Source organism: Pelodiscus sinensis, chromosome 23 (assembly GCF_049634645.1).
Source record: "Pelodiscus sinensis isolate JC-2024 chromosome 23, ASM4963464v1, whole genome shotgun sequence".
NCBI classification, from domain to species: Eukaryota; Metazoa; Chordata; order Testudines; family Trionychidae; genus Pelodiscus; species Pelodiscus sinensis.
Genome location: NC_134733.1, coordinates 13,085,565 through 13,100,598, shown reverse-complemented (window position 1 = coordinate 13,100,598; position 15,034 = coordinate 13,085,565). Strand labels below are relative to the sequence as shown.

The 15,034-nt window shown below is 46.0% G+C and overlaps 1 protein-coding gene across 1 annotated transcript in view; it reads left to right on the top strand.

The window, feature by feature from the left end:
* SLC25A33 (solute carrier family 25 member 33) overlaps positions 1–7,746 on the top strand; it is a 40,167-nt gene extending 32,421 nt beyond the window's left edge. The window contains exons 5-7 of the mRNA XM_075906245.1: positions 2,684–2,750; positions 4,418–4,701; positions 7,290–7,746. Of these exons, the coding sequence (XP_075762360.1) occupies positions 2,684–2,750; positions 4,418–4,701; positions 7,290–7,492 (554 nt within the window). The 3' untranslated portion in view covers positions 7,493–7,746. The remainder of the gene's footprint in view (positions 1–2,683; positions 2,751–4,417; positions 4,702–7,289) is intronic.
* Positions 7,747–15,034: the final 7,288 nt, after the last annotated feature.

The window sequence follows — 15,034 nt, the reverse complement described above, 5'->3', positions numbered from 1 at the left end:
CACCAGTAAAACAATGTTGAGTGGAGGGGAGTTGTAACTTTTTACTAAAATACTTACACTGAAAACACTCACATAAATACACTGAAATGGCTACAGTTATACCAATATAAAGGTGTCTTATTCTGGATTAGTTTATCCTCCTTCCTATACAGGATTAAGATTTACTAGTATAAACATTTTTGTGCTGGTATAAATGTGTCCCACTAGGGAGGTTGTAGTGCTAGACTATACTGGAATAGTTAAAGCAGTACAATGTATTTTGACAGTCAGGCCAGAGAGCTACAGGAGAGTAGTGGAGAGGAAATATATTAGCCCCAGATTAAATAGGACTGTGTTCCCAGGGTAGACTAACAAGGGCTGATCCAGAACCAGCAGGAACTTGCTAGAATCAGAACTATTGGGCCAATTAAAACACCTGGAACCATTAGGAGGCTCCCAAACTTAAGGGAGCCAGACTAATTAGAACACCTGGGGACCAATCAAAAACCAGTTGAGACTGGTTTAAAAAGGCTTCCCTTCTGTTTCCTCAGTGAGAGAGGAAGGAACTGATGAGATTCAGTTTGGTGATTAGTCTAGGAGAAGAAAGTACAAGCAGATACCAGGAGGAAGAACCTCCGGTCAGGAAGGTGCTGAGGAAGGCTGTAAAGAATTGGCCCAGAGATTTATAGCTGTCATGCTGCTGTTACTATAGACAGCTGCTCTTACAGGGTCCCTGGACTGGAACTCAGAGTGGAGGGTAGGCTCCAGGTTCCCCCTACCACCAACTCCACATTTCAGAACTAGAAAGACTAGTTTTGGTACAAGTTTGCCCTACTCTGTACCACTGGAAGGGGCTGCAAAGGCATGAAGTTTGGATCCCCTTTTTCCCCCATGCTGGCCAATGATGAGAGTAGCTAACAAACAGTAAGCTGGTGTCTAAATGAGGGTTGCTGTGAGCCTCTGAGACATCCAGTCCATCTGAAAGCACAGGACCCGCTAAATTTAAGGAGCTTTGTCGCGGTATGTATAGATAGAGCCTTAAGCTCCTGAAAAGAAATCAGACCAAGCACTGCAGTTCTTAACCAATGACCAGCAATGTGTCATTGCTTCCTCTCCTGGGGAAGGGAACCCCATATTATTAGTGCCTTTGAAATTGAGACTTAAAAGATTTAAGGGGTAGAAAAGTAAAGTTACTAACATCTCATGCAGTACAATGTTGAATGGGTGTGTTGCAATAAAGAAACTTTCATCATATGTGAGAGCCCTTTTACTATGGAAAACTTTGTGTGTGTGGGGGGGGAAATATACATTTCTTCTGAAAATAGGGTTGCCATTTGCAGAGCAGGAGGAGGATGATATGATGCTGCTCCTGTGAACAAAACGGAAATGTGAAATTTAACAGAAATTGGCCAACCTCCAATCTAAATCTAAATGGTTTTTAGATTAAAAATTCTTTAGTCTCTTTTTCTCAGTGTTGGGAAGGTATTTTGCTATTCTGGGAGAGCATATTGCAGGATGACTGCACCAGTTTACTCAGACCTGTGTCACTAAACTGCCCGTTAAAAGCCATTCTCAAAAATTAACTCCTTAAGTATGGATGGGTTCAATTAAGGATATGGCTCAACAGCACCACCTAGAGTCATGAAATATCCAATGTGGATGTATGGATTTCCTTCTACCTCTAAGGGCAAGTTAATAAATTATTCTAAAACCCATCAACAAATATTAAATCTTATAGAAGGCTATTCACAGTAACATGGGCTAGATAATCGTACCAATGCTGAGAGCTACACAAAATCCTACTGTACAGAGAATGAATACTAGGGATGTTAGATACCATGTAATTGAATAACTATGTAACTGCATCAAATTTTAGCTGTTACACAAATATTTGATAGTCCCCAGGGGTGGGACCAGTAGCCAGTGTGCTCCCAGTCCCACTCCCATGGCTCCCCCTGCCACCTCACACTGCTGCCTCTGTATCAGAGGCAGCAGCCTGGGGTGGCAGGCAGGAGTCAGTTTATAAACCAGCACCCTGTGCAGACTGGCTTCCACTTGCCAACCTGCGCCACTCTCTGAGGCAGTAGTGTGGGATGGCAGCAGCCCCTGTCTGTGGAGGACCCGAGCTCCCTGTGGACAGAGGCTGCACCAGCATCCCACAGAGCAGCATCTGTCCACACCGAGCCTGGGTTCCCTGTGGATAGGGACTGCTCCACAGCAGCCTTCCCTGCCCACCCTGCATTGCTGCCCTTGTGGGAGGCAGCAATGCGGGCAGGTGGCTTTGCAGAGCCGACGTGCTGAGAGCCGGCTTAAAAGCTGGCTCCCTGTGCGTATTGGCTCCCAAACCCCCTCCCATCCCTTGCACTGCTGCCTCTGATAGAGAGGCCACAGTGTGGGGAGTCAGGCGGCTCCACAAGCACCAGATCCCGCCTTCCCTTTGCTGCCTCTGCATCAGAGGCAGCGAGAGGGGAGGGAGAGTGCATATAGTCAATTGCACCTTGACATCCCTAATGAATTCTTCACAAGGGGAGCTTGCTTTGGTTCTGCAGCAACGTTGGTGCCAAACTGACTGTCTACCCACTTTCTGAAATCTCTAGAGAAACACTCGCCCGTAGGACTGTACAGCTAGCATAACTGTCATTGTTCTATCAGCAGCCAGTTCCTCTTAATTACACTACTTTGGGTTTTTTTTCTCGTTTTTCAGCTTTTGTCACAAATTCCCTGATGAATCCCATATGGATGGTGAAAACCAGAATGCAGCTGGAACGGAAGTAAGTGACTAAAGAAACTGGCGCTTTCAATTAAGAGAGGCTCCAGAACACACATTCTTGCCCCTTCCATCCATAACTCTGGCATCCCTGACAGCACTTTTCCTATTGCCTGTCCAACTCAACCCTTACCCTTGTAAGTCACCCTCCTGCTAGATGATCAGGGTACAGCTTAATCCTCTCCATTTTGTACTTCACTTTGACAAGAGGGGTCACTACTAAGGAGGGGAAGGATGGTCCAGTTAGTCCTAGCTTGAGACTCAGGACCAATGTTCCTTTTGATATAGTCCACCCATGTGCAGAATACATTTTATGTTAACTGAGGCATGTGCAGATGTGCACCACCAGTGGAAACACATGTTGCCTGCTGTGGGTAGCTCTAGGTGCTCTGCTAATCATCTGGGCAACACTTGAATCTCACCTGAGTCGCTGTCCAAGTGCTCAGCTTACAGGAAACTGCTCAAGACCCACATTTAGTTCCCAGCTCCACCCCAGACTTCCTGTGTGACCTTGACAAGTCACTTAGTCTTTCTCTCTCTGTTCCCCATTTTCCCTGCCTCACAGAGTGGTGGTGTCAAATCTAAATGCATGAGAGATTGTGAGGCCTTCGATACTTTGGTAATGGGGGGTCATCTTAATACCAAAGAGAGACTCGTGCTGGGCTCAAGGAGGAAAAGCTCAGAACTGAAGAACTGATCTGTGTCATCCCCCCGTGATAATACAAGACACTAACATTGACTCTAGGTGGGTTTTATGCAGGACCCTCCATAACTGCCCACCACCTACATTCTGGGCAACATGAAGGTTTTTTTAAACTTCTGTTACTAGGGTTGTTTAACTTCATAGAAACTGTAGTGGCAATAAAGTTCCCTTCAGTGGTTTGAAGTCCTTTGGCATCCTCCCCAATACCCTAGTACTCTCGACCATGCCGCCTAGAGACACAGGATAAGCTTGTGTAAAATTTGATAGGAATAACTTTGAGCTGAATGATTCACAGTTGCTAGTGGATGCGAAAGCTGAGGGATTATAGCACAGTGAGAGCTCTGCTATAGTTAAGGCTGGTAAAAATGTTACTCTTTGAAATGGCAACTTTTTCCCCTGGGGATATGTTGGGTGATGGATCAGAAAGCTACTAACATGTACTTAAAAATGTATTGGCTTACGTAGCTTATAAATTATTTAAAAAGCTTTATTCCAGTAAGTCACTAGGTGGCACCTTTGAACTAAATGCTGCTTGTTACTTGAAGAATCATTCCTCATAGAGACCTTTTGTCTTGGGCCCTGCCAAAACCAGACAGGAAGGAAATAGCTAGTTCAATAGAAAGCAATGTTCTTTCCATGGTGCTGGTATTAAAGCACTAAGCGATGACAAAGCAGCCAGGACTGGACCTTGAAAGATTAGCATGAGCATCTATTAGCTGACTGGAAGAGTCAAATGTGCAAACGGCATTGCCATCCTGCTGCAGGCATTTTAAATGTGACTACAAAGCCAAAGGCAATGAAAAGAACACTGAAAAGTCTCTGCACAGCATTCCTAGAAAATTCCTGCAGTTACTTAGCAGAGAGCCATTCTTGTTTCTCCCGAGTCACTTCATTTGTAACAGCTGGGGAGTTTTCGAAGCTCTTGAGTTTTGCTAAATTCTAACCCTGTTTTAATTCTCTCCCTTCAGAGTCAGGGATTCAAAGCCGATGAACGCTCTGCAGTGCACTCGATACGTTTATCAGACAGAAGGTCTCCGTGGCTTTTACAGAGGCTTGACTGCCTCCTATGCTGGGATTTCTGAGACAATTATCTGCTTTGCTATTTATGAAAGTTTAAAGAAGCACCTGAAGGCTGTCCAGCTGCCCCCTTCTTCTACTAATGGGACCAAGAGGAACTCCACCAACTTTTTTGGACTGATGTTTGCTGCTGCTGTTTCTAAGGGCTGTGCCTCTTGTATTGCTTATCCACATGGTATGTTAAACTCTGTTTACCAGTGCAGTAGAACAGCTGTTGTCTGCATCCATCTATGGCCAGACAGTTCTGTAACATTCTTATTAATCTGGGTATCTACAGATGCCATGTTACTGCAGTGACACTCTGTGTTCCAAGAGCCTTTAGCATTGTTCCCATGACTCTTTGCTAGCTAAAAAGCTTATTGCTGGGACTTCCTGAATGAGGTTTGCAGCAGAAAGCTAACTCTTCTCCTTTCCTTTCTGTTCTCACTAATAGCCTTGTCCAGCTCCTCGTAGGTCTTTGGAGCAGGGAGGATGTCTTATTACCTCCAGTCATTTAGGCAGCACTCACTATGAGCTAAGTGCTTTACAGAACAAATAGACTATTTCTGTCCTGAAGAGATGAAAGGGAAGGAGAAAAGCCTGGGGAATATCAAGGTTGCAGCACATTGAATTCTGCATGTCATTATGGTTAAATAGATGCCCCATCACTGTTCTTATAGACAGCTCAGCAGAGAGGCTTAGCAGGGATGTATATGAAGCAAGAGTGATGCGTTGACCAATGAAGATTTAGGGTGTTCCACAAAGAACAGGTAGTAGAGATGTTAGCGTGTTATTGAATAGTCATGTAACCATATCAAATTTTAGTGGTTACACGACTATTCAGTGGTCCCTGGAGGCAGGGCCAGCAGCCAGTGTGTTCTGACCCCATTCCTGGGAAGCCCCCTGCTGCTATCGGGCAGCAGTGCGGGGTGGCAGGCAGAAGCCAGTCCGTGAGGGGAGCCAGTTTAAAAATATGTGGGGTGGCAGCAGCCTGTTTGCAGCGAACCCGAGCCCACTGTGGACATAGGCTGCTTCATGGCAGCCTTCCTTGCTCTCCCCCCACGCTGTTGCTGGGGATGGGGCAAGTGGCTCCATTGGACCTGCCTGGCCCCCCCCCTTGCTGCCTCCTACAGAGGCAGGGAGGGGGAGAAGGCAAGAGCTGGTGCTGGGGGGAGTCAGCTTAAAAGCCAGCTCCACACGGGTATTGGCTCTTGCCTGCTCCCCTTACCCTCTGTGCTGCTGCCTCTATCAGAGGCAACAGCGTGGAGGGTGAAGGACACCAGGGGCAGCAGGGGGGGAAAATGAGTGTAGATGACAGGATTTGGCCGTTAATCATGTAGTCTTCTACATGTTGACATCTCTCACAGGTAACACAGAAAAAGCTGCTGAAGTGAGAGAGAAACAGGGCACTGAGGCTGGTTCTAAAATGCCACTGATTCTCCTCTCCTTACCTGGCAGTACAGTAGTTCTTTATTCTGCTGTGCTCTATGGAAAAATTGTCTGATTGCCTGCACATCTTTCTCTGCCACCATCTTTCCATCCTCTTTAAAATCAAAGTCCTAGATGCTGCCTGCTAGTGTGGTTTTAAGTTTTAGCCGGGTACCCTTAGATGCTACCACTAAAATGCCCCTCTGGGCTTTTATCTCCTGTTCTCCATACTAACTTTCATGTGAACAGATCACACCATGAATGGAAGAGAGCAGGGGAGAAAAGACTATGTAATCTGATTCATGAGAGCCATGAACTGATTTAAGTTTTTATCAGAAACTAAGTTATTGTGTTCAGATCTTTCTCTTCCTTTTTAAATTGTCCTTGGCACCTTGTTTAATGCATGCAGCTATAGATGCCTTGCTCTGAATCTGTATGATGCATTCTCTATCAGAGCTCTCCAGACAGATTGGATGAGGACAGATTTTTATTGCAGCTGTACAGAGACTGTTCTTTACCATACTGGAACAGTATATAAATGAGCTAGGTAAGAAAAAATTCTAAGGTGACTTGCTGAAAGAAAACTTGTCTTTTGAAGGTGTTTTGATTTATACAAATTACAGGTGGCTCCTATCTAAGGCAGTAGGTACCTCTGCCCTAAAGCGCATAGAGTTAAACACCCCACGCACCATGCAGATAGCTGCACAAATCTGACTCTTCTCCAAAGCTGCTCGCAAAAATGGATACACCTTGCAACATTTCTGAAGTTCCCAACTTTCTTGGAGCAGAGGATGCATGTCAGAGTGGTGGGTCTCTCAGAAAGCACTGGTTCTGCAAGTTGCTGCTCATTAAATCTTAGAATCCAGTGCAAGTGCATCTGTCCATCACAGCTATGGCCTTGAGTAACAATGTAGCTATGTCAAATGAAAAGTGGCCTCTACTTCATGGTAAATACCACCAAGCCACAGCTCACCCCATACTCCAGTTTGAGGAGAGCCTGGGCCTCCTTAACCGTGCATCCTTTCCGAAGCACAATATGGGAAATGTGAGCAATGGAGGAAGAGGTCAGCTGGCTAGCAAGCAGCCCTCATGTGCAAATCAGCCATTTATTGGGCAGTTTGGTGTTTACATGGATGTGGGAAACTGATTTTAACTTCCTGCCTTGCATGGGAAGCAGTGCCTTAGGACTGCAGGGTTTGTAAATGTTGGTGAGTGGATTCTCTGAGAGGCATCTCACTTGTCCAGGAGGTTCTGATTGCCCTGAGCTATGCAGGCTCTTTCCTAACATGTAAATGTTTCCTGGACTGCAGAATTTCACAGGAAACACTAACGGAGCGCTCTCTTTGTTCTCCCCAGAGGTCATACGGACAAGACTGCGAGAGGAGGGCACAAAATACAAGAATTTCTTTCAGACAGCTCGTCTGGTAGCACGTGAGGAAGGCTACCTGGCCTTCTATAGAGGACTGTTTGCCCAGCTCATCAGGCAGATTCCAAACACAGCCATTGTGTTGTCCACCTATGAGCTAATTGTGTATCTCTTGGAAGACCATACTAAGTAGCAGAGCCAGGGAGCATCCTCTGGAAAAATAAAAACTGACATTGTGCAAATAGCCATTTAAGAGACTGATACAGGTGATAATGATGGAAAAGAGCTATGAATCTCAGATCGCCTGCTGGACACTTTTCCTTTTGGAGTCATGCTTTCTGGAAGGTTTCAACTCATTAACGTTAATAGTTAATTATAACTTTTTAACTTAAGGAGAGATCATTCAGAATTAAACTGCTACTAAATTAAATCATGCTATTTAATTTACATATGTTTTGTTTGTCCTTTTCATTAAGTGCAGGTACATGTAGCATATATGCACCTGAGCTATTGAGATGTCTTGGACTGATAGTTATTAAAACTGTATTGAAGTGGGAGAGGAACTGAATTGGGAGTCTGAAACTTAAACCACCTACCACTGGTGTCACAGCTATCATTTTCCAGAAGTATTGAGGCCTGGTGCCTGTGAAACCTTTCAGTGTGCTTCGTGGCTGATCGATGGACTATAGTATTCATCATGCACATGAGCTTTCAGAATGGGGTACTGAGCACAGAGAAGCAGCTTTGTAACATGTAGCTTGACCAGTATAAAATGTCTGTGCCAGAATCTCCTGCATGAGCCACTACATTGGGAGATATTCCTGTAAAAGGTTAAACAAAATAGCTTCCATGAGAGAGACTGAATCCATACTTGGGAGGGCACCTAATTTAACATTTGCATCATTTAAGTTTTCTCTGATCTCTTACTTTCCTCATCTTCAACGGTGACTTTTTCTGAATGGCATGGGGGAATCAACACAAAAATTCAAGATATGAAGACAATTCTAGAACTCTGCTTTCAGGTGCAAAATCTAGGAGCTAAACCGTTTTAATTAATCATCAATGACTTATTAATCTGACTTGTCCCGAGGACGCAATCCTGTACATCTTACCTCCTGATAGCCCCGCTACCTCATTTTGATAAGTAAAAACCATGCCGAGCTATGTATAAGACTTAAGGAAACAATTTGTAAATTTAAAAATGGAGACACAGCTCTCCTATGCCAGTACACCCTGTTGGACTGTTTTCACCCCACTTCATGTAGATTCAGTAGTTTCTTGTGTGCTCCAAAGAAACCAGACTGAATGGCTCCCACCCCTTACCATTTTGGTCATCTTTCATCACTAGTCAATGACAGCACCTGCTTCTCAAGTCTACATTACACATCCTGCATAATTCTAATCTTTTCATGGGGCTATTGAAATGTGTTTATACTTAAGCAGTCATTTATATTGTTGTAGTATCTAGTGGCCTAGATATCACTGTCCCAGATAATTGCGGGGTATTTCTGGATAATGTTGGGGTGGGTAAGAGTTGCATGTGGCTTTGCCTTTTTGACTGGCCACACTGTGTTCTTGTACCCATTTGTGTTGTCTTTGACAGCTGAGACAAATGCAACAGTGTGAGAGAGATGTTCTGTCTTTTCTACAGCTGAAATGAACAAGTGAGCTGCTCATGACTTAAAGCAGGTGTTGAATTCTTTATCATATACAAGTGTTTACATCTCTCACTTCACCAAGGAGCAAACCCAGACTTACGAAGGAGTGAGATGGGGGGAAAAGCCCACGAATAAGCTGGGGTTCTAAAATCCTGTCTGCTTGTAAAAAGCTAATGAAGATAACCATCATGATTCAAAACCATATTATTACTGACCCACCCTGTCTCTGTAGTAAAATGCCAGTCTGGATGCTAACAGTTAAGGCCCTATTGAGGACAAATGCAGAGAATGGGAAGAAAGTACAGCATACGTACCCTACAGATGAGGCATAATGTAGCTAAAAAAGAAATTATGAATCTCTGCAGTGCTTCGTTGGAAAGGAAAGAATGTAACTACTTTGAATTTAAAATAAAAAATTAAACAGTTGAATAAACTAGAAATTATCCAGTCTTAATAATTTTGCTTCTTGTCTCTCTTTAAAACCTTTGTAGGAATCAAAATGGTCATGCAATGCTGCTTCTGGTTTTGAAAACCAAACACTTTTTGCTTAAATGCCTTCAAAACTTGATCTGAGATCTTCTTTCTTAAACTGCGTAACTGTTTTTTCATGCATATTGTTTCTCTTTTACAGCACTGGCCATGCATCTGGGTTGCTGGTGTTTCTCAAAAAAAGGGAAATTAGTGGCTTGCTAGAAAGGCTTGAAATTTGAGGTTACCAAAAGGGGTTTTAAAATATCTAAGCCTATTCAATAAGATGTTTTGGGAGTTTAACTAATGATCTTGGCAAACAATCTAATGGGGATTGAATGTACTATATTGAGAGATGATGGAAGATTAATTAAATTACCTCCCCTTGTACTAAAATCCAAAAAGTTCAATAAAAGAATAAGGCTAATTCTATAAAGTTTTATAAACATTTAACTTCATGCTTTGTGAGTAGTCTGTCACTGATGTCTGCTTCAGTAAATCTAAGCCTGCTTCAGTAAATCTAAGCCTATCTCCATTATCAGAGGGAAGGAGTGAAAATAGTTCAAGGGACATCCGTTAAAATTTTTTTTTTTAAAGGCAGGGGATTCCTTTTTCTGCTGAGTTGTTTATTCTGTTTTTGTCAGTAACATGTCTTATTTTTAAATTCATTCTGTTTGGGCAATAAACACATACTCAGCAATGTCACTTCCAGGTTCTTGCTTCCCAACACTGTTGCAAGTACTGGGTAATATCGTGGCCCCATTGGAGTCAATAACAAAATTCCCATTTACAATAGTGAGGCCAGGATTTCACTCTTTGTAGGAGACTGGTCCAGGATGCCAGTTTCTGTTAGTCTAATTTTTGTTATAGCTCTGATGGAATGGATAGGAGGGATGCTAACCATTGGCTCCAGCTACAGATGACTGGCTGGATGAGGTAGTGTGGCCTGGTTTCTCATCAGGCTGCTGGCATGAGTGGTTTCAGTGATTATATTACAGTAGTGTCTATATGAAGAAGTGCAGTCTTCATTTGTCATTTCTATTTTCTCCAGCTTTGGAGAGTTTTAATCTTCATACACTCCCTTTTCTTATTCCCCTTTGCTCTCATGTTCTGCCTCATCCTACCTGTCTTTCACTGTCTTTGGTCCTGTTTCATTTGTAGTGAGAACAAAGATGAAAGCAAGCCACAGTGCACCCTGGTGTGGAGTACCAGTAAGAGACTGGCCAATTGAGGGCTGGGCTTTGGATGTTACCTACACCCTGGGCTGCACATGCAAGATCCAGCCCTGGTGCTCAGGCGGTGCAGTCCCTGCACTGGCCAGTTCCCTGCCCTGAGCCTTCCATGATTACAGGTACTATCCTTCGCAACCTCCTGTGCCTTGATCTCCCCCGGAGAGGGCAGTACCTATAAGAAATGTAATTTACTTTCACCCTTGCATAAGTACTTGCCCTAACCTCTTGTAGAGTTGCAGGAAAAGGAGGCAGCAATTATAAACAACTTGACCAATGCCAGAAAGGGGGAAGGAAATTCAAATCCGCACTTCATTTGCAATTTTGTTCCTCTGCATTTGCATTCCTCTCTCAAGACATACCCACAGAGTGCAGGGCAATAGCACTTTCTGAGGGTCTGGGGATTGGGAGGTGGGGAACAAGCCTGCCTGTATCACAAGGCCTCTACCCCAGCCTGAGGGGAGAAGCCACTAACTCAAGGTTCATATAAAGGCAGAGGATAACAAATGATTAAACAAGTAGGAGGAGGTGGGGGTCAAAAGCAGGGTGTGAAAGGGATGCTGGGACACGGTGCCTGACCCAGCACTCTGGTTACTGCTGCTCTTCTCATTGAGCCCTCATTGAAAGAAGTTGCAAATGACTGGCTGAGGAGAACTGAGAGGCTCATTGGGCCATTAGGCAGGTGGCACAAGAAGGTAGCAGGATGGGAGAGACTTTTCTTACATGCTTGCCTCAGGAGCTGAGGACTGTTGGAGGGAGGCTACGCAGTAATGTAGACTAATAGGCTGTGTCTAGACTGGCAAGTTTTTCCGCAAAATCATCTGCTTTTGTGGAAAAACTTGCCAGCTGTCTACACTGGCCGCTTGAATTTCCGCAAAAGCACTGACGATCTCATGTAAGATTGTCAGTGTTTTTGCGGAAATTCTATGCTGCTCCCATTTGGGCAAGAGTCTTTTTCCGAAAAACTTTTGCGCAAAAGGGCCAGTGTAGACAGCAGAGATTTGTTTTCCGCAAAAAAGCCCCGATCGTGAAAATGGTGACCGGGGCTTTTTTGCGGAAAAGCGTGTCTAGATTGGCCACGGACGCTTTTCCGCAAAAAGTGCTTTTGCAGAAAAGCGTCCTGCCAATCTAGACGCGCTTTTCCAAAAATGCTTTTAACGGAAAACTTTTCCATTAAAAGCATTTCCGGAAAATCATGCCAGTGTAGACGTAGCCATAGTGTAAATAAAATGCACCAGCCGTTTATTCAAAAATGGCCTCTGAGCTGTTTGTGGACTTGAGCAGAGGCAGGAGAGAGGGACCCTACCACACATGGGGGGTGGAGGGAGGGGCCTGTCTGGGATCTTATCCAGCACAAAGGTTTGGCTGCCTGGCTGATGGAGGAGACTCAGCAATGGCTGGTAGAAAGGGGAGAAGAAACAGAGAAGACCCTGCAAAGTTTCCAACTATCCCATCACATGGAGAGGCAGGCCTGGTGTGCCTGGCAGGATTTCATGTGGCAAAAAGTCAATGAGCAGCGGCAGCTCCTACACAAAGTGGTGAGTCCCATGATGGGGGAGAGTAATCAGACAGAGGGGCTAAATCCTATGCATGATGGGCTCTTTTGAGAGGTCAGATATGGGTGCAGGTTGGGACAGGGGAACAGGCTGGTTCTCTCTCTGGGGAAGAAGCCCAAGTAGGCTGTATGGCTTTAAATGAAGCATAGGCCTAAAAGTTATCCTGGAGCAAGTGGGGCTGTCCATTGAACAGCCAAAAGTTCTGATCTGCCCATTGAGCAAGGGGTGTTATAGCCCCAGGCTTGCACCCGACACCCAAACAGTGCGGGGAGGGAATGGAAATTGTGGTGGTAGAACATGTCCTTCCTAAGAACAAATGTGTGGGTCATGAAGCAACCAGTGGGTATGGGGGATGCAGCTGTGATATTGAGGAATGCACAGAGGTGGAACTTCCCAGGAAAGAGGGACAATCATATTGGGGTCTGGAGTATGGGAGGCAAACAAGATACCCTCAGCAGGCAGGGACAAGAGAGAATCTGAAGAGCTCTAACGGGCTCAACCCCTTACATGCTACCAGTGCAGGTGAAAGGTGTTGCCTGTACCTGGACTGTGGCTTCGCTGAGTTCTGTAGCTGGGCCAGAACTAGAGAGAAGAAATGGACAAACTGTCCACACTTCAGTAATAGGGGGAAGGAAATTCCCAAGAGGTCTTGTGGATACAGCCTCAGCTTGCTCTCTGGGCTGGAGGGTGCTGGTGCAGCCTTGCTAGATGATTCTAGGAGCAGCTATGAACACAGTGAATCCATGGAGATAAGAGATGCTGCCCTATGCCCTACAATCCCTGTAAGCTGTATGGCCATGCAGGTGTTCAATGCAGGCTAGGGACCTGTCGCAGCCGGTGAAAAAGCTGCCTCACCCTCATCCCCCAACTAACCACTGGGCTCCAGATTGGCCCGAGCCCTGATCCTGCAATAGATCATGGTGGCCCCATTTTGCCATCCCTGTCCAGCTGCAGCAGGCTGGATCTGGCCCTAGCCCCCATCTGGCCCCATCCCTTATCCTGAAGCAGGCACCAGAGGCTTGGCTGCCCCACTGCAGCTCCTCAGCCAGCTGCAGCAGCGTGGCCCCCATCCAACCCCATTCCTTATCTAGCTGCAGGGGCCTTAGCCCTGGTCTGCAGCATCAGCCCCTATTCCGGGCTTGCCCCACCCCAGGTGTTTCCTCCCACCCAATATTAACTGGAACCCCTTTTCCAATAAGGAAACAAGGTATACGGAATCCCAGGTTGGGGAGGGGGAAGAAAACCAGAAGGAAGAGAAGGAGAAGCAGTAGAAGCCTCTAGTCAACAAAGTCTGAGTCAGGAGGAAAGGAGAGTCCTTCAGGAAACTGAGGTTGAGGGGCTAGGAATGAAGTACAGGGGAAATAGCCCAAATTTCTTAGTAGAAAAAGAGGGTCCTATGGAGACCCAGGAAAAACACTGCAAGAAGACACCAAGGCATGGTTTGGAGGATTAGGAGAACTAGTAGCTCTGAGTGATGAAGGGAATAAAGGGAGTAACCTCGATCTGCTGCCAGATACAAAGGGAGAGAATTGGGGAAGCAATTCCCCAAGGTGGCCGTAGCGTGAAGATTGTGGGTTAACACTGTACAGGGAGGGTACCCTCCTCCCATGAAGTAGGAGGGTAGAGAATGAGTTGTCTCCATAAGCGTGACCCTAGTGCTAGAGACAGATGCTCACAAGATGGCACTTCTGCTAAGAGATGGAGAACAGGAAAAAAAATCTGTCAGGCAAGCAGCTGAGGGCGGAAGGGGTATGAGACACACTGCTAGGCACAGAATCCTGGTTACTACAAAACCAATTCCTTACTCCAGAGCAGACCTCCTTAAGAAGAGCTGTACCTAACTAATGGGCTGAGAACTGAAAGGCTAATTAGGCAGGTGGTACAAAAGGCACAGGTATGAAGATCGGGGAGACAAAGAGTGAGGATGCTCTTCCTGGCTTGTCTAAGGAGCTGAGGATTCTTCAGGACGGGTGGAGTGGCACCGTATACACTGAGCATGTGTATAGGTGGTGATATTATTGTAAATAAGCTGCACCACTTGTTTGGCTAGGAAAAAAGTCTCTGAGCTGTATATGGATGTGAGCAGCTGCTGGAGCGAAAGCCCTGCCCGTTACTCTTCACTCAAAGTTGTGACTCCAACCAGAGGTGCTATCAGCACTGGCTTTCAGAGACAGAGCCTGGCAGTTGTAGAGGAGACCTATAAATAGTGCCCTGCATGGATACAAAATTTGTATCCCCAGCTGCAGATAGCCGCACTGACATCTGCGGCTGTGGATACCTGTGCCTATCCATGGATTTGTAGGGCTCTTTACCATTCACCTGCATTTGTCAAGCAAAACTGCCCCATGCTGTCTTCATGGCATCTCCTCAGGCCACCAACTTCCCGAAAACCTGAGGGGTACCTTCCCCCCTCTTAAACCTGGAGGGGGCTGCAGGACTGGGCCTTTCCAGGGTTTACAAGCCGTGGGCTAGCAGCCAGGCTGTAACATTGCCCATAAGGCAAGGGACCAGGCCTCGCTCTTTGCAGTTCAGGCTGAGGGCAAGGCACAGACATTAGCCCGTGCAAGGCGCGAGCTGGATCTGCAACACTGGCTTTAGCTCACCTAGAATCCGTGTGGAGGGATTGTCCCCCTCGCGGTCCCGGGCAGGCAGACAGCGGCCACGCTCTTCGCGCCCTCCTAGCTCCGCACGATCTTCACATTTCACAACCAGCCTCTTCCACCCTGCCCTCCCCGTGCGTGTCATGACCAATCCGCGCTGCTCGGTCCGCTGCCCGCCTTTGCCTCGCCTCGCCTCTGCCATGGCAGCCCCTGCGCGCCTGAAT